The sequence below is a fragment of the Mycothermus thermophilus genome (assembly GCF_041956435.1).
Source record: "Mycothermus thermophilus strain CBS 625.91 unplaced genomic scaffold VTJ04scaffold_4, whole genome shotgun sequence".
NCBI classification, from domain to species: Eukaryota; Fungi; Ascomycota; class Sordariomycetes; order Sordariales; family Chaetomiaceae; genus Mycothermus; species Mycothermus thermophilus.
Genome location: NW_027191430.1, coordinates 2587033 through 2608965, shown reverse-complemented (window position 1 = coordinate 2608965; position 21933 = coordinate 2587033). Strand labels below are relative to the sequence as shown.

Here is a 21933-nt window from a genome sequence, read left to right as displayed (position 1 = left end):
AACCCACTCACACCATCTTTGAAGCTACATACATACATACCTCCACTAGCCGCAGTCTCCTCCCCTCCTGTCAACCTAGGTAAGGTCCTCACCGTCCCCCTAGTTAGTCCAACTGCTTACTCCGCAGTGTCGGTGACATTCCCATCCACCCCACAACAAATGCAACGGCCCGGCCCCAAGCTTCCATGCATCGCAATCGCCGCTGAAGGGATTTGTGTTGAGAGAGAGGCACATGCCCCTCCCAGGGTATCCTAGGGTAGGATCGCGCGGCCGCTCTGCAATCTCCCCAACCGCCACCAATCTTTTGCAGCTTCCATGCGCCGCAGCCAGCCCAGCCCAGCCCCGACGTTGTGTTGATGCGAGCGCGCACGCGTCCAGGTGACCTTGCAGCTTTGCTTCTGTGGGTAGGCTGCTTGCATCCGGGTTTAGTACTTACTGAGTAGGAGTTCATGCTCCCTCCCCTCCCCCCACATGTGAGGAATGTCAGTGCTCTCGGTGCTGGATGGAAAGAAGAGCGAAGACCGAAATTCCCCTACAAAATCCCCGAAATTTATTTGATTCCTAGATCGCATCCAATAGGCGTTGGTAAACCTAGATTTGAAGAAGCTCGCCCCTTGAACCCCTCGATCGCGTGTCACAGTGACACAAGGCCGCGCGGGCTCGGCAAAGCCACCCGCTGAGCGCGGAAGGGGAGTTGGGGGCGTGATTGGTGAGTTTGGTTCAGGAACCGGAGGCGTTGTGGTGGGGGAGTTGGAGGTGGCGTTGGCGCCGCTCCCGCTGCCGGTTTGCTGGGCTGCAGATTGGATTGGAGGAAGCTTGGTTACTGGACATACACCTTTACTTCACGTCATTCGTTGGAGATCAAGGATTGGTTTTATTATGGTGTGGATGGAACTAGCTTGGGAGTTGGTCGGGGAGGTTTGCCATTGTTGATCTTCCAAGTTGGGAGGCAAGGCTTTTGTTGGATGTCAGGAGGAGTTGGATAGAGTTAGTGGGCTGGTTAGGAGATTGCGTACACTTGCTCGTTCGCTACGATGAGGTCGAAAAGGGGGAGGGGGAGGGATTCCTGATCGGTGGCATCAAGGTCGCCTGGTTTATCATCACCATCCCCCGCCGGTCAACTTACATAGGTCGATGTTACCGCTTTGACTCCTGACGTATTCACATGAACAGCTGTTGTCGGCGTGTTGTTGTTGACGCGCGTCTTCCCCCTCCTCTCTTCCCTCCCACTATCCCCTCTTATCCTACCTGTCCTATCCGTATCCGTCGTATCCGTCGTATCTCCCCTCTTGTTGCTATCCTTCCCTTCGGACAAGCTGCCGGCGCTGTTACCAACTTGGGAAAGCAACCATCACATCGCTTGTGCGAAAGTTTGTGGGGAATCCCTGCCCCGTTGCGACCTCACGGCTAACTAAGTTGTTGGGGGGGAAAGCTTGGACCTTTGCTTGACGGGGGGCTCAACGCGGCGGGAATTGGGATTTCGGGACGGTCCCGGGACCTAGGGACTTTTGTGGCTCCGCCGGCCATTGGGGGTGTTGTTGTGATGTAAGTGAGGTGGTAGTAGCTTATAAGTGGCAGATACCTCCCTCCACTCCGTCCCCCATCCTACCTATCTATCCGCCTGCCCTCACCTCTCCTCCCTGTGCTCAGGTCCCTCTGCCACCGCCTGAGGAGACGTGGCCGGGTTAGATCAAGAGAATGCCTTTCCAGCAACAGCGCGGTCGGGGCCCTGCCCCGAGGAGGACGGTCCTCGCGACATTGACCGTCTTCTTCCTCTGCATCCTGGCTTTCGTCGCCCTCTCCCAGCCTCTCGCAAAGTCTGAATCGGCAGTCAGGAGGTTGCGAGTCCGGTCTGAAGAAGTCCTCGAGACCCAAAATGATGCTCCCGTCACCAAGCGCGCCGCCGTCCGCGGCGACAAGTACCTGATTGGCGTCGGCAAGGCGGACATCACCGGCCCCGTGGTCGAGATCAACCTGGCTGGGTACGCCAACATGGATCAGGTCGGCAGCGGCCTGCGCCAGCGTCTTTACGCGCGCACGTTCATCATTGGCGAGGTCGGGTCTGCGAACCGCTTTGTGTATGTCGTCCTGGATACCATGGCCGGTGACACGGCGATTCGGAACGGCATCCTCGAGAAGGTGGCGGCTTTGGGCTCCCAGTATTCGGTGTATGGCCGGACGAATGTGGCCATCACGGGAACTCACTCGCACAGCGGTCCCGGTGGTTGGTTTAACTACCTCCTCCCGCAGCTCACGAGTCTGGGATTCGATAAGCAAGGGTACCAGGCCATTGTGGACGGCGCGGTGCTGTCGATTAAGAGGGCGCATGAGAACTTGCAAGAGGTGAGTGAGAGGAAGAGGAGGAATCCCTGGCTTCTGCTGGCTTTGCTGACCACCCATTCAGGGGTATCTCGACTTTGGCACCACCCGAGTCGACGACGCCAACATCAACCGCAGCCTCTACGCGTACCTCGCCAACCCGGAGGAGGAGCGTGCGCGATACACCGACAGCGTTGACAAGACGCTGACGCTGCTGCGCTTCCAGCGGGCGTCAGACGGCAAGAATATTGGCGTCCTGACGTGGTTCGCCGTCCATCCGACCTCCATGCAGGGCAACAACACCCACATCACCGGCGACAACAAGGGCCTCGCGGCGTATCTGTTTGAGAAGTCGGTCAAGGGATCAAGCCACGCGGCGGATGGGTTCGTTGCCGGCTTTGCCCAGGCCAACCTGGGCGACGTCAGCCCCAACATCTTGGGCGCTTGGTGCGAGGACGGATCGAACCAGATGTGCGATTTCATGACCAGCACCTGCGCCGACGGCAAGTCGCAGGCCTGCCGCGCCCGCGGGCCCATGTTCCATAAGCTTGATCTGGGTGTGTCGAGCTGCTATGTCATCGCCGACCGCCAGTTTTCGGGGGCCAAGGCGCTTTACGTGAGTATACCCCTGAGTCCGTCGACGTGATGATCAGCTGAATGACTGACTCTCTCCCCAGGACTCGTTCGATTCCCAATCCACCCCCGTTGTCGGCCCCACGGTCCGCTCGTTCCACTTCTACCAGGACATGCAATACTACAAGTTCCCCCTCCCCAACGGCACCATCGTCCAAACCTGCCCCGCCGCGCTGGGCTACTCCTTCGCCGCCGGCACCTCCGACTGGCCCGGCGCCTTCGACTTCACTCAAGGCGACTCGGGCGCACCCAACAACCCCATGTGGAACGCCGTCGCCGGCCTCCTGCGCACCCCGAGCGCCCAACAACGCGCCTGCCACGGCGCCAAGCCCATCCTCCTCGACGTGGGCGAGATGTCGGTCCCGTATGCCTGGTCGCCCAACATCGTGGACATCCAAGCGCTTCGCGTCGGGCAGTTCATCATCGTGGTCTCCCCCTCCGAAATCACCACCATGGCTGGGCGCCGGTGGCGCGATGCGGTGAAAACCGCTGCCGCCAGTGCGGGCATTACCGGCGATCAGGACCCGTACGTCATTGTCGGCGGCCCTGCAAACAGCTACGCACACTACGTCACCACCCCCGAGGAATACCAAATCCAGCGCTACGAGGGCGCGAGCACCCTCTTCGGCCCCTACCAGCTGCCCGCGTACGTCAACCTGACGCTGCGGGGGCTGCCGTACCTGGCGCCGAACGCCACGGGCGCGCCGCCGGCCGGGCCGACGCCTCCTGACAACAGGGCGAAGAGCCTGAGCTTCATCACCGGCGTAGTGGTTGACAACACCCCGATTGGCAAATCCTTCGGGCAGGTCATCTCCGCGCCAAAATCGTCGTACCGCCGGGGCGAGGTCGTCAAAGCAACCTTTGTCGGCGCGAATCCGAGGAATAACCTCCGCCTCGAGGGGACGTTCGCTGCGGTCGAGAAGCTGGACACGGCGACGAATAAGTGGGTTCGCGTGCTGGACGACGCGGATTGGAGGCTGGTGTACACGTGGAAGCGCACCAACTGGGCGCTGGGGTACAGCGAGGTGACGATTACCTGGGAGACGGACGAGGCGGAGGATGTGGCCGGGACGTATCGGCTGAGGTATTATGGCGACTCGAAGCCGTTGATTGGGAGTATCAAGGCTTTTGAGGGGGTGACGGGGAGTTTTACGCTGAGTTGAGAGTTGGATAACTACGGGAGAGGGGATGTTGAAGGGAAGTGGGGTTGTGAGGATTGGTTGTTGTGATGAGTTATGATGATTGTTGATATCTACCTACCTATCTATGATGATGTGGAGGGATGGATGGATCTAATGGTTGGGTTTGGAGGAGATACCTTGCATATACCCAGAGGAGGACGGTGGAGGATATGAATGGCCATGTCTGTTCTGATGATAGTCGCGAAGATACCTAAATACTTTGGTGTTTATAATGCAACGTATATATTTCTTCACTAACGCCGAGAGATTAGATAGCTATAGGAGTACCTGATCTATGACTGGAGCTTTGGCCATGATCAAGAATCCGTTCGGCCTGGCCGTCGTCAAGTTGGACTCCCTCCCGTACACTACTTTTCCTTTATTTCTCACTCGATATCCCGTGTTCTACCTGTGTTGTACGAAATTCTTTGCGATCTCTTAATAACCATGCTTGAACACACTACACCAGTTCGTCCCTCCAAACTCTCTCTTCTTGAGCGTTTGGCTTGGGTTCTGACAGACCAACCACTCTTTTACTCAACCTACCAAACACGAAAAGTAAATAAACCTGGCGAAGGCATTCCAAACCTGCACCCCTGACCTGCTCCTTTTTCTCCTCGGGTCAGTAGATGACGCTGCTGAACCAAGCCACTGAGACACAGCACTTCCTACATTTACCCCTACCTGAGTTGACTCGGATACCTACCAGTTAGGTGGTCTTCTCTTCTTCCCGGCGATAAACGCGCACCCCAAACTTCCACACCTCTTCCACCACCAATCTCTGCAGCTTTTTCACCTCACCTCTGTTTTCGTTGTCTTCTCCTTCGTCATCACTGTCGTTACTGCTGGAAGAGGAGGAGGAAGAAGAAGAAGAGGAGATGTCTGCGCCGCCTGTCGACTGATGTTCCTGATGTTGCTGCACATCCTCATCATCCTGACCATCGTCCTCGACATCATCAAAGGACAAAACCACTAGATCCGCGTCCGCTCCGGGCCTGAGCGTCCCCTTGACCCCGTCCAGGCCGAGCATGGCTGCCGGTGTGGCCGTTACGGTGCGCAAGGCGAGGGGGAGGGGCAGGGAGGTTTGGTCGAGGAGGGTTTGGAGGCATTGGAGGAGGGTTGAGGAGCTGTGGTGTATCGTCAACCAAGCAGTCAGAATGAACCTAAGAAGGGAAAAGAAACCGAGAAACAAGAGAGCAAAGAAGAAGAAAAAAGAACTCACCTCCCTGCAATATCCCCCGTTCCCTCCGCCGTACAAACCCTCCCCCTCTTCACGAGCCAACAATCTTCTCCGTCTCCGTTCGTCCACTCATACCGCCCGTCCGGCAACCCCAGTACATGCATCGCGTCAGTGACCAGAACCATGCCGTCCGGATGAACTCTGGACGCCAACCGGACCGTGGCGGGGTGGAGGTGGATGCCGTCGCATACCAACCCAAAGTACGGCCTTCTCTTTTTATTATTACCTCCGGGTTGCTGCTGCCGATGCTGCGGTCCCGGTCCTTCTTTTGGCTCAGGCGCAGTCGCAAGTCGGAATGGTCCCAATTCTTGCACTTCCACTTCTGAGCCAGCAAGAACCCCGAAAATCCCCGGCTCCCGCTGATGAAACGGACGCATGGCGTTCAAAAGGTGCGTCACCATGCTCGCGCCAGCTGACACCGCGGCCGAAGCCTCAGCGTAGGTGGCATCCGAGTGGCCTATCGAAACGACAATCCCCCGCCGGACGAGGGTGGGGATAATGGTTTGGCACATGGGGGAGAGGGAAAGTTCGGGGGCGAGGGTTATGAGTTTGATCACCGGTCCTCCTATTGATGAAGACTGTGATGATGGAGATGGTGGGGAGATCAAGTTCTCTGCGCCATACATGTCCTCGAGATCCGAAAAAGAAGTGGCAGTGCGGAGGACGGAGGGGTTGTGAACGCCGTTGCGGAGCGGGTTCAGAAAGGGCCCTTCGACGTGGGCGCCGAGGGATTCGGCGCCGAGGTGCGGGTTGCGGAGGGAGCCGGAGGGGGCGAGATGGGGGAGGACCTGGTCCGGAGGTTAGTAAGGGGTGGGCTAAGTCAAGTCGTGACTCCAACTCTAACCTTCTTGTAGAGATGACTCGTCTGGCTCGTTACAGTGGGTAGATACGAAGTGACCCCTGTTTTGACCAACTTCTTGTTCAGCTCGCTCAAACGGTCGGGATAGTCATCGACCAGACAGGAAAAGTTGAAGCCAAACGCGCCGTTGAGCTGAACGTCGATGAAACCGGGGCAGACAATACGGCCTTGGAGGTCGATAACCGTGTCGGGGACAAGGAGGTCATCGTAAAATGCCGACTGGGCGTCGACGATTTTGCCTGTGGTGGAGCTGATCCAAATGTCGTCCCAGACCAGGTCATCGTCGCGCAGGACGAGGCAGTTGGTGAGCTTGGTGATGCCGCTGGGGCGGAGGCCAGGGCCGAGGTTGGGGTTATTGGGAGGGGACATGGTGATGGTTGGGTGTGAAGGCTGGGAATGGGTAGAGAGTGTAATAGGGGGGTGAGAAGGGCGTGGTTGATGGAGGGGGACTAGAAATACTATAGGGGTGGTTTGACACAGACCAGGACACGCACAGCACAGATACAAGTCATGGCCACGTAGGTACGGTGCTCAAGAACAAGTGTGTCACTGACCAGGCTGGATGAGATGGCCAGGTCTGAGAGAACCATCCGAAGATGCCGGGTTGGATGCCCCAAGACGACCAAGAGACCGAGAGTCAAGATGAGAAGCAGTAGTAGGGCAATTGGTGGTCATGGTGAACGTGAAGTGGCAGTGTGGTTGCGTGTGGTTGCACTGGCGTTGGACGTTTCAGAGACTGGACTTTGATAGTTGCAACTTGTTGTTGTCTCTTCTTTGTTACATATCGACAGGTCAACTCAGGTACAGAGTACAGGTACCTATGTCCATGTTCCTGAGTGGAGATGGATGATGGTGGTTCAGGTTAAGTTACAGGGAAAACAATAGATAAGGTACCTTACCTGTTATGGAAATGTTGGATTGAGTCCATGAATTAGAAAAAGAGATGGAACTCAAGGATGAAGGAAGGAGTGAGGTGAAAGTCCACGTCTTGGCGTCGATGCAACGTTGCGGAAACGGCTGAACGGTTGAGTATCTAACCTTCCCAAAGGGGCTAGCCCGCTTTCTATCGGAGAAACTGGTTGTCTATGATTGGTCGCCTTATCCAAGGACCCACCGCCAACGGCTGCTTTCCGTTTTAGCCCTGGAAGTTCCTCCGTTTCCCCTCTCCCAGCTCCCAGCCGCAGCCTTGTCTTGCCGATGACCTCCGTGCCTCTGTCATGGGTGGTGTTCTTGCTGCAGTGAGACGGCAGCCGGGTCATCAATTGACCTTTCCCAGGTCATTTTCCCAATTCCTTTCTGACACGGTGACAGTACGGAGAATTCTCCGTACCACCCCTTCACTGCCCCATGTACACTCTCGGAACACGGGCACTCAGTCAACACTGAGACATGCCGTCGTAGCAACTCGGCTTTGTTAACGTTGCTCGGGCGTATCCCCTTCCTCCAAATCCCCAACGGCGCGTCACCATGGCAGACCTGGACCCCGAGTCGGATCCACTATGGCAGGATCTGGACCGGTGAGTTTCTTCTGATTTACAAAGCACCTTAGTTTGTTCTTCCCAGGAACATGGTGTCTTGTCCAGTCCTCAAGTTCTGGACCTGCGGCGGATCCAGACCACAACACCATGTCCGACATGACACTTGCCCATGTACATAGACAATTTCACACCATGTTCATGGCCCTCAGTACTAATTCCTTCCAGGGCCATTGGCCAAATGCTCATCATGGGATGGGATGGCACCGAAGTCACCCCTCAGATCCGCACCCTGATTGAGCAGAACCACCTGGGCTCCATCCTGCTCACAGCAAAGAACCTCAAATGTACAGTAGTATCCCTTGCCCCATATCCATACAGTACTACCTGACCTGAGCACTGATACCCCAACAGCCGCCAGCCAAACTGCTCGCCTGGTCCAGGAACTCCAGACCATCGCTCACAATGCTGGCCATCCCTACCCCCTATTGATCGCCTTGGACCAGGAGAACGGCGGCGTCAACAGCCTCTACGATGAGGACTACATCTGCCAGTTCCCCAGTTCCATGGGCCAGGCCGCTGCTGGCAGCCCCGACCTGGCCTACAAGATCGCCAAAGCCACCGCCGCCGAGGTGTCCGCCGTTGGCGTCAACCTCATCCTGGGCCCCGTCCTCGACGTCTTGACCAACGCTCGCGACCAACCCCTCGGCGTCCGCGCCGTTGGCGATGATCCTCAAGAGGTTTCCCAGTATGCCATCGCCGCCATCAATGGCTACAAGGATGCTGGCGTCGCCACGTGCGGCAAACACTTCCCTTCCTACGGCAATCTCCACATCCTGGGCTCCAACCTCGACATTCCCATCATCACTCAGACCCTCGAGGAGCTTTCCTTGACCGCCCTCGTGCCCTTTCGCAACGCCATTGCCACAGGTCGCCTGGATGCCATGTTCGTCGGCGGCTGTGCTATCGCCAACCCCTCCATGAGCATCAACCATGCATGTCTCTCCGACCAGGTCGTCGATGACTTGCTTCGCAACGACCTGGGCTTCCAAGGAGTCGCCATATCCGAGTGTCTCGAGATGGAGGGCCTGCGCAACGAGATTGGTGTCAAGACGGGCACCGTCATGGCTGTCGAGGCCGGATGTGACCTGGTGCTCCTCTGCCGCGCCTACGACGTCCAGCTCGAGGCAATTGCGGGTCTCAAACTCGGTGTCGAGAACGAGCTCATTACTCGCGACCGCATTTACACTTCGCTTCGCCGTGTCCTGCGCATGAAGAGGGCCTGTACCTCGTGGCAACAGGCCTTGAACCCCCCGGGTATCAGCTTGCTTTCCCAACTCCACCCAAGCCACCATGCCCTTTCACTCAAGGCCTACGACGACTCCATCGCCGTCATCCGCGACACTGATAAGCTGCTGCCGTTGACAGCTTCCATGCACCAAGAAGAGGAACTGTTGCTGCTGACTCCCTTGGTCAAACCCCTCCCTGCCTCCTCCATGACTAAAGCTTTGCTCGAGGCCAAGAGCACCAAGTCCGATCCCCAAAGCCTGCATGACCGCTGGCTTCAACACAACCGCAGCGCCATCATGAGCGGAGAAGGAGTGTTTCGTGAACTCGGTCGCTCGCTCGCGCGTGCCCGTCATGGCAAGCTGTTGCATACCTCCTACACTGCCAACGGTGTCCGGCCAGGTGAGTTAGTCCCACAGTTATCCCCTCCCCTTCGGCCTCTTCGCTAATGACCACAGTGCACGAAAATCTCATCAATCGCGCGTCAACTATCATCGTCGTTACAGCCGACGCCAACAGAAACCGCTATCAAGCCGGCTTCACCAAACACGTATCCATGATGTGTTCGCTCCTGCGGGCCAGCGGCCAGAAGAAATCTCTCATCGTCGTCGCCGTCAGCTCCCCATACGACTTTGCCATGGATAAATCCATCGGCACCTACATCTGCACCTTCGATTTCACCGAAACCGCCATGGCCGCCCTCGTCCGCGTCCTCTGCGGAACTGTCAGACCTCAAGGAACCCTCCCCGGCACTCTCCGCAAGAGCCGGAAAGCAGCTAAATCCCGTCAGCACTGGCTTGTCGAAGCCTACGATCGCAACCGGGACGCCCGGGTTCTAGATGATCTCTTGCGAACGCTCGTCCGCTCCACTACTCCGGCGGCGGCGCACCAATTCCTCTCCGCCACAACCGCCCACGCCTTCGAGCTTGGCAGTCCAAACATCGAGGAAGCGCACTTTGTCGTCCGCAACAGCAGCACCAACGCCCTCTACGGCTTCTGCGCTACCTATTTCTGCCCTGCCACGGGCACAGGCATCGTCGGCGCGCTGTTTGTCGATCCAGCCAAGCGTAACGTCGCCATCGGCCGCTCGCTGCACCGCCGCGCGCTGAGAACTTTGACGCAAAAACGAGGCGTCAAAAAGCTCCAGCTAGGCATTTCCTTTCCAGGCGTATTCCCCGGTATCCCCGCCGCCGCTGATGACGGCGCCGCGCCGCTGAGGAACTGGTTTGCCAACTCGGGGTGGGACCTCAGCTTCCCAAGACGGATCGCAAACCTTGCCCTGTCGACGCCGCTCGCGAGCTGGACTGCGCCGGAGGGCCTGTTGCAGAGTATACAGCGCGCGGGGCTCAGTTTTGATCTCGTCCAGGGGCCGGATCATGCCGAGCCAGTTCTCGCGCACGTTTCGGGCCTGGCGGCGTGTGTTGGCGTAGGCGTTGCCGGGGCGGGGAGAGAAGAGGTGGTGGAGCTGTATCGGTTTGCCATGGAGAGGGAGTGGAGGGATTGTGCGGTCGTGAGGGCCAAACTGGCCGGTATGGACGGGGATGGAGGGGAAAAGATATTGGGGACGGTGATTGTGTGCAAACCCGGCTGTGAGCTTGGTGTTTTCTTGCCTGCGTTGCAGCAAGGTTGTTGTTTGGCGGCAGAACAAGGAGATGAGGATACGGACGAGCAGCATCAGCATCAGCAGCAACGCCAGCTCATCGGGGGGATCATAGCCCCCGTTGTGACGCCTTCAACTACAGGAGCTACAGCAATGAGTCCCATGGCAAGCACCACTCCACAACTGGCTACGCTGGTTTTGCAGGGCCTGGCGCTCATGGGATTGCGGCAGAATAAGGCGCTCAAGGCGCAGAGGTGCGTCTTGAGCTGGGTGCAGTTGGATGAGGGGTGCGAGGAGGCGTTGGCGGCGATGGGGTTTGAGGTGATGGGCGTGTTTGAGGAGTTTACGAATGCCGTTGGGGATGTGAAGGTGGGTTGATTTGTGACTTGGATTGAGGCTATTTGACCTGGATTGTCTTGTTGGGTTTGTTGTTGATATTTGGTTGAGTGTTATTTTTGGTCTTGTTTTGGTGTTGATTTTGAAGCAATACTCCCCAGGGTTGGTATGATGGTTTGATACGCTTGATACTTACGGGACATTTGTTGTTTGAATCGAGAGGCCGTTCTTGGATACTTGGCTATTTTTGTTTTTGACTTTATCTCAAATCCTTATGCCGTTCTAGTCGTCACCGTCGTCGTCGTCGTCGTCGTCGTCGTCGTCGTCGTCATCGTCATCGTCATCATGCTGCTGATATGACCTCCAGCCTAGCAGTCCGAGCCCCTGTTTCTTACGCCCCCACCCCTACGCCAAGGCCGTGATAGCGCCGGCATCAGCCTAGCTGCCGTTGGACAGGGGGCTACACTCGCATCTCACTGTGGGAATTGCGAAGCTAGGTGTCTCAGAACGTCCTATCCCGACGAGCTCAAAGGATATCGCAAAGTTCAAGGTGCGCGGGGAGAAACATCTTCCAGTCCGCATACAATCCCACGAGGGATCTTGACACCAAGACTTGGCTCAAGATAAACCCCTGCTCGGCCACCGCTTTCTCCGAAGCCTTTACAGCCGGGTACACAGATCCTGGGGAAACTGGAACACCCGACTGGACGAACAGGCCACCCATTGTCAGCAAGGTTGCGACGGAGGGGCCGCATGCGCAGGCAAGCGATAGGATGCGATAGGATAATGCTGCTTGCTGCAACACTTACTGCTGAGCGCGACCGCAGCCGCTGCGGACAACGTCTCCTGAGCGAACATGACGGCTTTTCTTCCTCCTCCTTGATCACTCACATGCTCTGCGATGCGATGCCGCAGTCAAGACAAGACCGAGACGCCCATTCCTAGCAGCCTAGTTGCCGACCTAGTCTTGTTAGAAACTCGAGCCTAGCTGACTTACCGGTGAAGCTCGTCCGAGTCGCGGCGCCCGCCCGCGACGACAATGCAATGGCTGGCTTCAACACCATGCCGGCGCTCTCGTCGGCCGCACCGCCTGGTCCGGGTCCAACATCCCACGACGCCGTGTCAATGACTGCCGCCGATATGGACCCGTTCGGTAACAGCATGCAGTTTGACGATTCCATGTTGTATGTACCATCCCTCCCATCTCAACTCAGCAACCTATGGGCCAGATCTGCTGACCTTCTGCGTACAATCATCAGCGACCCCGTCAACATCCCCTCCCTCTCTTTCCCCAACTCGGGCTACGACTTCGATTACACCACCACCTTCGTCGACCCCTTTTCCTTCCCGCCCCGCCCCTTTGACACCACCGCCACCACCACTGGAAGCGACGCCAACCCCGTCCTCGACCCCGACTCCGCCCTCACCACCGACCTCCCCTCCCCTCACGACCTGGACAACAAACTCCTCGGCTTCGGCGCCGTCATCCCCTCCGGCAAGGTCACCCTGCTCACCGACTCTGGGCAGGTCGCCGACCCGCACATCACCGGCGAGTTGTACGGCATGTTCTTCGTTGCCGAGGACGTGTTTGGCGCGGACAGCGGCGCGTCCGCCGGGCGGCCGACCGAATTGACGTGCTACCGGCGCAACCTGTGGCAGATCTCGGGGCAGATTACGTTGCCGCGCCACGTGGCGCAGGTGGTGGACGAGCATGGGAGGAGGGCGCCCATCGCGGACCTGGCGGCGTCAATCACCGCGAAGGAAAGCATTGAGGGGAGAATGGCAGAGATGATCACCATCCCATGGCGCGGGGCTAGCAGCGCCACCGGCAGCAACACCCAGCCAGCTGCGCAAGCGGCGGGATTCGGGACTGCACCAGAAGAACCGACCCGCGTCCCAACTACCTCCCCGCCCATTCTGCCTCTCGACCTGGCCGGCTCTGGGCACGAAGTCGACGGCGGCAGCCGCGTCTCGGTCCCCGTGTCGTGGAAACGGCTGCAGTTCAAGCACGCCACGGCGAATAACGGCCGCCGCAAGGGGTTGCAGCAGCACTACGTCGTGCAGATCAACCTGCTCGTGCGCGCGCAGGGACAAAAGGAATACGTCAAGGTTGCCGAGGTGCAGTCGGGCCCGGTGATTGTCAGGGGCAGGAGCCCCAAGAGTTTTGTCGAGGCGCGGAGGGAGGTACCGCTTGGAGGTGGGAGGGGGGTGGTGGATAGGCGGGGGGCGAACATAAACAATAGCAACAATACCAGCACAGCTGCTGGGAATGTGGTGGAGGGGAAGGTAGTGAAGGATGAGCCTGGGCCGGGGGAGATGATGGGAAAGCTGCAGCAGCATCAGAGGGTTGGGTCGTTTGGCTCCCAGCAGCAACAGCAGCAGCAGAACACGCCAACCGCCGCTCCGTCTAATCCATCAACATCCGACTGGGCAACGCCATACCCCTCCGCCACCGCGACTAACAATAACTCGCAAGCTCATCCAAACAAAAAACTAGCCCTCACCTCCCCCGTCCCGGGAGGAGCAACCCGTCCACTACCAATGCCTGCCGCCTCCTGGGGCTCGGGTTCGGGTTCGGGCGCAGTCGACGGACAGACGCAGATGAATATTAATGTCAACACCACTCCCACCAACGTCGCTAGCAGCAGTACCAACAGGACGACGGGACCGCAGGCTCTTAAGCCACGGTCACTGCCGATCACGCTCACGCTCTCCGATGACGAGGAAGACAACGACGATGATGACGACAACGGGCAGGGTAGTCCCACTGGGAACAGCAACAACCGCGCAAACTCCCGGGACAGTGGTGGCGGTGGTTGGTCCTCCAGTTCAGCCTCGGGTGGTCGGTTGGCGGGGCTAGGGATAACAACAGGAGTTGGGGGGAATGGTTTTTCCGGTGGTGGTGGCGCGAACAAACCCAGACCGACAGCACCTCGCAGTTTTGGCAATAACAATAGCGGCGGTTATTTCGACACCGGAAGGACCGACAGTTTTAACCAAACAACTCAAACTCCCACCCCAACACCATCGTCAGCCCTGGGCCTGGGCCTAGGATTGTCAAGCAGCAACCCAGAGTTGGATCAGCAGCACTATCAGCTCTCCTCCTCGACGCCCATGACGACGACAACGCCGGGGATGCCGGGGATGATGGTTGGGTCTTCTTCTCAGAACCCGCTGCTTGTGAGCCCGACGGCGGCGACGACGACGGGAGAGACGGAGGAGGATTTGTTGTATGAGTATTTCCCGTTGAGTTTGGATGATTGGTTCGTACCCCCCATTTCTTTCTTAGCTTACTTGCATTTCTCTTCTCTCTGCTCTTCGTTCCCTGCACTGCCGTTTGTTCATGTTGTTGCTATACATCGCACCGCCCCTCATTCATCAAGCATACCAAGCAAAGACAAGCTACTTGACCTGAACCACCTACCTAACTCCTAGTCGACAACCGCCCTATTCTGACCGGAAAATAACATCTGTGGATGTCTGTACATACATATGGACTAACAAATAAATAACAGGATGCCACCCGTCGACGCGATCTACCGCCCCCACGTGGTCCATCACACCATCGTCCCGCCCGAGGTCAAGGCGCAGCAGGTGCGGAGCAAGGCGAAGCGGTACTTTGCTGCTGATTAGCTCGGTAAATTGAGTCAGGTACATACATATGTACTTTGTTTACAATGAATATGGTAAGTACCTAGGTTGGGTAGGTGCGGGAGGCTAGCGGGGAGATGATCTGTCAAGGTTCGGTTCAGTCTGTCTGTTTGTCTGTCAGGGGTCAATAATAGGTCTTCAGCTGGATGCGGAATGGGATTGGATTCGGGAGGCAGAACTGGATTGACGTACTGTATGGATATCCATTTGTTCTGTTGTCTTCTCATATGCATTCTTCTCCTCTTGGACTGTTGGTACATACCTTTTGTGGTGGGACGGAATGAGGTGTGGGACGAGGATGGGATTCGGTTGAGGAATCAATGAACTAGGTGCTCGGGCTCTGGGACTGTTGATAATTACAACTACCTGTTGTGTCAGGTCGTCCGTCGGTTCTGTTCCGGATATGAAGGTACATGCCATGGAGAATTAAAGTCGCGAGTAAGGAATAAGTTGTATATGGTGACGGATACTTTCTGGGTGGAGAGGAGACCGTGGATGTGAGGATGGATGGGTGGTTGGATGACCAAGAGAGCCAAACGATAAGGTAATCATGAAGCAGGGGGAATGAGAGAGAGAGGGAGGGAGGGAGGGATGGAGAGAGAGAGAGGTAGGGAGGTAGGAAGGCACTGGACAATCTCCTCGAAAAGCGTGTTTCATCTAGATGTACCTGATGTTAGGAAAAACCAGGTACATACATGGCTACCTTACAGAGTACTCCTACCTCCTTGCCTCCTTAATTGTCCTCACCGGATCAGGCACCTTTCTTTTACTTTGCAATACCTTAGACAGAAGACCGGAAAGATAGTAACTAATTATCCCATTTCCCCACACTGCTGCCGCCCCTTTTCACCTCTTTCTCCAGCCCCGACAGCACCAGAAATAACCCAAGGTAGACAGACCGCTGTATGTAAGAAGTAAATACCCAACCCAACCAAGCCAAACCCCTAGAACAAACAACTCGCTGTATTCAACCCAAATCAAAACCGGGAACTATGTACCTTCATTAGATCAACTACCTGATCCACTCCCCAATCCTCCTCTTCCCTCCAATCCCTTCCTTCCCTAAAGTAGGTAGCCCGGGTATTAGTCAGTACCTCTAGTATCCAACAAACAAGCCAACCCCACCGCTGCACCTCTCAACGAGCTCTCCTTTGCCTCGACCAACTCAATCCTCTTCCTCTTCCTCCTCTTCGTCTTCCTGCTCGTCGGTACCCCGCTGTCATGAATCACTTCCCCATCTTCAACCCGACTCTTCCCTTCCTTTCCATCCTCCCCTTTACCACCACTATTACTTCCGCCATCCCCATCCCCAGTTATATTTCCGTCTTCCTCCCAACCATCATCGTCATCGTCCCCACCATCCTCCGTCTTTTGATCCCCTAAACTTTCATCACCCTCAGCCTCGGCAACCAACCCGTCCACAAACCCCTGCACCCAACCGCGATACCCGGGGAAGTTTTCGATCACAGACCCGTTGTACGCGACGGTCGTCGTGCCGTGTCTTGCGAGAGATAGTTCGGGGGAGGCGGCGGCTGCGAAGCGGGCTGTTCTGCTAGCCCCTGCCCCGCCGATTTGTGTAGTCTGTTGTTTTTGTTGCTGCTGCTGCTGTTGTTGTTGTTGTTGTTGTTGGAGTTGGCGACGTTGTAACCTCGTCATCCTTGCCGTTCCTGTCCCTGTCACTCCTTCTCCTTCTGATGACGATGATGGTGGTGAAGATGCTGAAGAGGCGAGATCAGCAGCAATCAACCCCCTCTCCGCCTCCGCCTTGAGTTCCCACAGCGCAACGAGCGAAGCAGCAATGATGGCTGCCGAGCGGCGCGCGATGAGCTGTGCGAGGACGCGGAGGAAGCGCATATCGTCCGTTGTTGGGGTGTGGGTTGGCGAGGGATGGCGGGTTTTAAAGGTGGTTATGGAGGTGGTGAGGGTTGCGGTGGTGTCCCTTTTTTCAGAAATGAAACAGCTCATGTTAGTGGATGGGTTTGAACATACTGATAGAAAGGGAGAGACCAACCCTGTGATGATGGACAGCGTTTCCGTGTCGAGAGAATACGGAGCCTCCAACGACGGGGGAATCACACCACCTAAAATCCCTGTTTCTGGGATCGCATCTAACAAAACCAACCGACAAATCTCTCCCAAATAGTACCCGCTCACGAGATGCTCTAAAGGCTGAAACTCGGGCCTCGGATGCGCCTTCTTCAACCGCTCATCCCACTTGGTCAACGGCAAGATGCCGTGCCCAAACATGCCCAGTTCCGTGTTCACAATGACGTGACTCGCCTGCTCGAACCAACTCTCTGGGCGGGATCCAAACTTGTGAGAATCAATCGTCGCCACGGGCAGGTGTGCGGCAATGTTGACACCCGTGCCGAGGATGAGGCTGAAGCGCGTGGACGGGGTGGTGTAGGCTTCGGACAGCAAGGCGGCGCTGGAGTCGTTGACGATGGCGCCCAGCTGGACGTGGACGCTCTGTCGCAGGCAGGCGGATTGGATGACCTCGCCGAGGTCCTGGCCCAGGAGGCCCTCGTTGGCGAGGAAACCTTTGCCCATGGCGCAGATGTTGCCGCCGCGGGAGGAGGTTTGTCTAATTTCGATTAGAGGTGCGTTTTGGTATTGATGACGTTCAGGGGACATACTCGATGGGGAAACTCCAAGCCAATCCGACAAGGAGCGGGTGCTCGGGATCGCGTCCCTCGACGTCATCGTCCGACAAGGTCTGCCGTATCCTCTCGGCCATCCAGTCAAAGAAGGCGGTCCCCCGCAGGCTCCGAACCTGTGCGTCGATCTTAAACGAGTCCATGCGGATGATTCTGCTCTCGGGAGCGGAGGAGGACGGACTGCTCCCCCTCAGTTCTACCAAAGCCACGCGCAGAGTCGAGCCGCCGACGTCGAGGGCAAGGAAGCGGCCCGACTCTCGGCCAGTCGGCAGCTGGGAGTTGTACGAGGGCAGCATGCAATCGGGGTTCGAGCGAAGACGTTCTTTGAACTGGCTCTTCAGCCTCTGCGACAATTGTCTCAACCCGCCGGCTCCGATATGGGCCAGGAAGAGGCGCTCAGCCTCAGCGAGAAAGTCAGCAGCCGGGTCTGCGCCGGACTTGAAGGGGGCGCCATCTTGCGAAGAAACGGAACCTCCGGACCAAAAGGTCAGCAGAGAGCCGAGCAAAGACGGGCCACGCATCAGAGCGCTCAGGACGGCAACGAGGACGTCCCTAAGAGACACCATGGCATCCAGGAGCGTCATGGCGGCATGACAGAGAAGGAAGGAGATTGGCAAAGTACGGCGTAGTGGATAGAAGCCGGTTATAAGTCATGCCAGGGCAGATGGCAGGGAGACGCGCGTTTGCAAAGGGATGCACATTCCTGCAATACGAGGGGGGGGTATGGGGGTCTGATTGGGAAAAACAGACCCCAATGTGGCCGAGCGACAATGGAGGCCGGACTGTCGCCGGATATGTAGAAATCCACAAGATCAGTCTGTGGAGGTAGGTCAGACTGGTTCAAGTGCTCGAGTAGTATATGCCGGGCCAGCGGGATCAAGCATAGGTCCCTCAACTATTAAGGTAACCGCCAAACCATGCCACATGCAGCTCCCGTCCTTGAAGTCTTGTCCTGGGGGCCGTAATGGGGTTGGCACGCATGCCAAGTCAACAGACACTACCGGAGGATCCTGTTGGGGTGCACCTCGCAGGGCAGCGTGGAGCGGGATAGATGAATGCTGCAGGGGAGAATATTTCAAGACCCGGCTCGGAAATGGCGATGAGGCGACGGGCGGATGGACACAGGCAAATGTTTCTGAGACAAGGATTACGGTTGCGGGAGTTGACGCAAATCCAGGGGTGTTCGGTGTAACTCGAGATGTGCGCGCGGGAGTTGAAGGTGACGATGGCTAGGTGTCTGTGGTGAGAGTAACCTTACAACAGAGAACGACTGGATACGAGCGAGTGAATGAAAAGGCAAGAAAGAAAAAAAAAAAGAACCGAAAAGAGTCCTCCAACCACATTCCCTCAGAGTGTTGCTGAGGCCATTGGGTATGGGGATTTCATCATGGAACGGGGAATGCCATGGTCAGCGAGCAAGAGCGGCGGGTACGGCATTGGAGATCTCTCATGTGGTAAAGGCGCACGAGGTAACGTTGCGCTTGTGAGGTGCAAGTGGATGCAGTCTGCGGAGGGATCGGCCCTGGCTGAAGGTGGGTCCGGATCAGCGTCTACCTAGGCAGTGTTGTGGGTCCATGGGTAGGTCCGGATCTTGCGGGGACAGTGGGCACCGTTCGGGAAGGCGCACGGGCCATACAACCCGAACTGGGGACATCTTGAGATTCAACTCTGACCTTGAACTCGGTCGAAGCATGATTGATTGCCATGAGATGTCAGTTATAGAGATTGAAATAGACCTGGAAATACAATGAGACTTTTGTTGATATATCAAATCAAATCCTGCCAGGTGATCCTCCCTATGATCCATCTGGCCGTCGCCTCAGCCGTGACTTCCTCGGACTAGGAGGAGAGATGTGAGGCGAACCTTCCACTTGACCATCCAATGTCTCACCGAGGGCAGCCTCAAGCTCTTCTCCTCCACTTGCCTCAGTAATCATATCCAATACCTGCTTGAGGTACATTAGGTACCTACTAGGTACCTTACCTACCGGTACCTTAGGTACATGGGATCATGGGAGACTGAGAACATCAACCTAACTCCTCTCCTCTCCGGATGTTCCGTCCACGGGTGCAGCCATCCAAACCCCAACGCGAAAGGGTCTACGTTGCTCCGGAGTCAAAGTCCCAGTCCTCCCCAGTTTCCAACACGTTGCAAAGTAACAATACCTCGGCGTTGGACTCTTGTCGTGGACATGGCTGTTGGACCATGTGCAACATGCCTAGTAGCCACCTACCTGAGGTACCTTATTCAAACGTTTCATCCGAAACCGCGAAAAGACAGACAACTCCTCGTGAATCCTCATGAAGCCTCTCTGTGTCTCGATGGATGGTCTCTTGTGTCCATGGTCCTGGGCCACGTCAAACTACACATGTCCCGCCACCATGTCGTCGTCACACCTTGGCCTCTGGAATCCTGCCAGACGACCAAGAGGTCCTTGTCACTTGTCACTTGCTCAGGACCTCAACGAGACTCACTCTTCGACTCCCAAATATCCATGACTTTTACACACATCTGTTCCCTTTAACCATACTCTACAACCCGGAATCACTCCAACATCCCCACCTTTGAGTTCCCAGACGTCTCGTAGTTCAACATGAGGCTCATCATCCGCGACGATCCGGCCGCCGCTAGCGCCTATGTCGCCAACTACATCGTCAACCGCATCAACCGCTTTGCTCCCACTCCAGAGCGCCCCTTCGTCCTGGGGTTGCCGACGGGAAGCACTCCGGAGGGTGTCTACCGCATTCTGGTTGAGAAATACAAAGCTGGCGAGGTAAGGTACCTCTCTGCCTCAAAGAACACAACATCACCATATGCTTAGCTAGTACTATCTACCCAACTAACCGCCTGACCAGGTCTCCTTCGAAAACGTCATAACCTTCAACATGGTCCATCTCCCCCTTCCTTCCATCCTCTCTCATCTCCACCCAACTAACCCCCAATCCAGGACGAATACGTCTCCCTCCCCACTCACCACCCGCAAAGCTACCACGCCTTCATGTTCCGCCACCTCTTCTCCCACATCAACATCCCTCCCAACAACGTGCACATCCTCAACGGCAACGCCCCCAACCTCGCGGCCGAATGCACCAAATACGAATCCGCCATCCTCGCCGTAGGCGGCATCGAGCTCTTCCTCGCAGGCCTGGGCGAGGACGGGCACATCGCCTTCAACGAGCCCGGCTCGAGCCTCGCGTCGCGCACCCGCGTCGAGACGTTGGCCGAATCAACGGTGCTTGCCAACAGCCGCTTCTTTGGCGGGGATGGGGCCAGCGTGCCGCGCCAGGCGTTGACGGTCGGGGTGAGGACGGTGATGGAGGCAAGAGAGGTGGTGGTCATGGCATTTGGGCCGCGCAAGGCGGCGGCGGTGAAGCAGTGCGTCGAGGGAGGGGTGAGCCAGATGTGGACTGCCTCGGCGCTGCAGTTGCATCCAAATGCCGCGGTGGTTTGTGATGAGGAGGCGACGGGGGAGTTGATGGTCAAGACGGTCAAGGTATGTCGTCCAGCATATCTCTTCCCCCGACTCACTCTTAGCTCACCTCTCTCGATATTATCAACATCCAAATAATTCTAACCTGGCCATCAGTATTTCAAACACCTCTCACCCCCAACCACCCACCAAGACCTTACCCCCTCCCGCCTCCTCTTCAACAACTTCCAACCAAACCCCAACATCACTCCCATCACCACCACCACCTCCTCCTCTCCTCACACCACACTCTCCCAAACACCAACCCCAACAGCCATGGACACCTCAACTGCCAACTCCTCCATTGACCTCGAAGCCGAACCCATCTCACCACCACCCGTCGGCCACATCCGTGTCCGTGTAAGCCACCGCGAGCCATACGTCGTGTTCAACTCGGCCTACATCACTCCCCCAGATCGAGACCGAGATGGTGAAGAGTTTGACCCCGACGAACTCATCCCCGACCGCATGGCCTCGCGGATAGGAGATCCAGAGTTGATGAGACGCGCCACGCCGCAGCCGCCGTCGCAGCAGCAGCAGCAGCAGCAGCAGCAGCAGCAGCAGCAGCAGCAGCAGCCGGTGGATGATACTCCGGGTGGTGAGAAAGCGTAGGTGGGTAGGTGGGTACGTAGATACCTAGGGCTCGTCAGATGGGTGGGGAGGAGCAGGAGTGCGGTTTGAGATTGTTTTGAAGACTCTAACAGTTGATGACGGGGAGACACGGTACAGATCAGAAGAGACCGTGTGTCGGATTAACTACTATGTTGCCGGTTGACGTGAATGGCCCACCTATCTGGAAGTATGGAGTAATAGCTCTGGAACAGTTTGATGAGCCATTATTCTTGTACACATAACGGGCGAGAGGAAGTGTTAGTTCCTAAAACTGTGTTACTCGATTGAACCGATCTTTGTTTTTCTATCCTTCGATAAAGGCAGGTACTTTAAAGCCACCATATCAATATCCAGACGACCAACCAACCCAACCCAACCCAGAATTAATAACGACAACACACAAAACACCACCAGCGCCACTAAGCAGTTATCTCTCGCGCCCAACGTCCACTCTCCGTCACTCTTTGATGCCCTTATACCTTAGCACGCCACATTTTCTCCCTGGCTAAAAACCCGAATCAGACAGAATAAGCAGAGTAGAGCAGTACTAGCAGTTCTCACGTTGATATAATATATAGGGATATCACCAGGCAAAACAAAATCGAGAAGCAAA

General features: G+C 56.6%; 8 protein-coding genes across 8 annotated transcripts; 4 read left to right on the top strand and 4 right to left on the bottom strand.

The window, feature by feature from the left end:
- Window positions 1-1698: 1698 nt before the first annotated feature.
- On the top strand, window positions 1699-4115 carry VTJ04DRAFT_6675 (uncharacterized protein; the record flags this gene model as incomplete). Its single annotated transcript, XM_069364920.1, has 3 exons — window positions 1699-2343; window positions 2405-2935; window positions 2997-4115. 3 exons carry the CDS (start codon window positions 1699-1701, stop codon window positions 4113-4115), a joined length of 2295 nt encoding a protein of 764 aa, XP_069218699.1.
- A 727-nt stretch (window positions 4116-4842) lies between these two features.
- VTJ04DRAFT_6674 (uncharacterized protein) lies at window positions 4843-6601 on the bottom strand (the record flags this gene model as incomplete). The annotated part of the gene is made up of 3 exons (XM_069364919.1): window positions 4843-5260; window positions 5356-6161; window positions 6218-6601. 3 exons carry the CDS (start codon window positions 6599-6601, stop codon window positions 4843-4845), a joined length of 1608 nt encoding a protein of 535 aa, XP_069218698.1.
- A 1098-nt stretch (window positions 6602-7699) lies between these two features.
- VTJ04DRAFT_6673 (uncharacterized protein) lies at window positions 7700-10972 on the top strand (the record flags this gene model as incomplete). The annotated part of the gene is made up of 4 exons (XM_069364918.1): window positions 7700-7749; window positions 7936-8054; window positions 8122-9396; window positions 9453-10972. 4 exons carry the CDS (start codon window positions 7700-7702, stop codon window positions 10970-10972), a joined length of 2964 nt encoding a protein of 987 aa, XP_069218697.1.
- A 240-nt stretch (window positions 10973-11212) lies between these two features.
- VTJ04DRAFT_6672 (uncharacterized protein) lies at window positions 11213-11788 on the bottom strand (the record flags this gene model as incomplete). Its single annotated transcript, XM_069364917.1, has 2 exons — window positions 11213-11298; window positions 11740-11788. 2 exons carry the CDS (start codon window positions 11786-11788, stop codon window positions 11213-11215), a joined length of 135 nt encoding a protein of 44 aa, XP_069218696.1.
- Window positions 11789-11992: 204 nt separating this feature from the next.
- VTJ04DRAFT_6671 (uncharacterized protein) lies at window positions 11993-14563 on the top strand (the record flags this gene model as incomplete). The annotated part of the gene is made up of 3 exons (XM_069364916.1): window positions 11993-12114; window positions 12190-14193; window positions 14446-14563. The coding sequence occupies 3 exons, from the start codon at window positions 11993-11995 to the stop codon at window positions 14561-14563; spliced, it is 2244 nt and encodes a 747-aa protein (XP_069218695.1).
- Window positions 14564-14624: 61 nt separating this feature from the next.
- On the bottom strand, window positions 14625-15001 carry VTJ04DRAFT_6670 (uncharacterized protein; the record flags this gene model as incomplete). Its single annotated transcript, XM_069364915.1, has 2 exons — window positions 14625-14663; window positions 14774-15001. The coding sequence occupies 2 exons, from the start codon at window positions 14999-15001 to the stop codon at window positions 14625-14627; spliced, it is 267 nt and encodes an 88-aa protein (XP_069218694.1).
- A 663-nt stretch (window positions 15002-15664) lies between these two features.
- VTJ04DRAFT_6669 (uncharacterized protein) lies at window positions 15665-17822 on the bottom strand (the record flags this gene model as incomplete). The annotated part of the gene is made up of 3 exons (XM_069364913.1): window positions 15665-16520; window positions 16728-17165; window positions 17218-17822. 3 exons carry the CDS (start codon window positions 17820-17822, stop codon window positions 15665-15667), a joined length of 1899 nt encoding a protein of 632 aa, XP_069218693.1.
- Window positions 17823-19832: 2010 nt separating this feature from the next.
- VTJ04DRAFT_6668 (uncharacterized protein) lies at window positions 19833-21320 on the top strand (the record flags this gene model as incomplete). The annotated part of the gene is made up of 4 exons (XM_069364912.1): window positions 19833-20012; window positions 20095-20127; window positions 20187-20732; window positions 20826-21320. 4 exons carry the CDS (start codon window positions 19833-19835, stop codon window positions 21318-21320), a joined length of 1254 nt encoding a protein of 417 aa, XP_069218692.1.
- Between the last annotated feature and the right edge of the window lie 613 nt (window positions 21321-21933).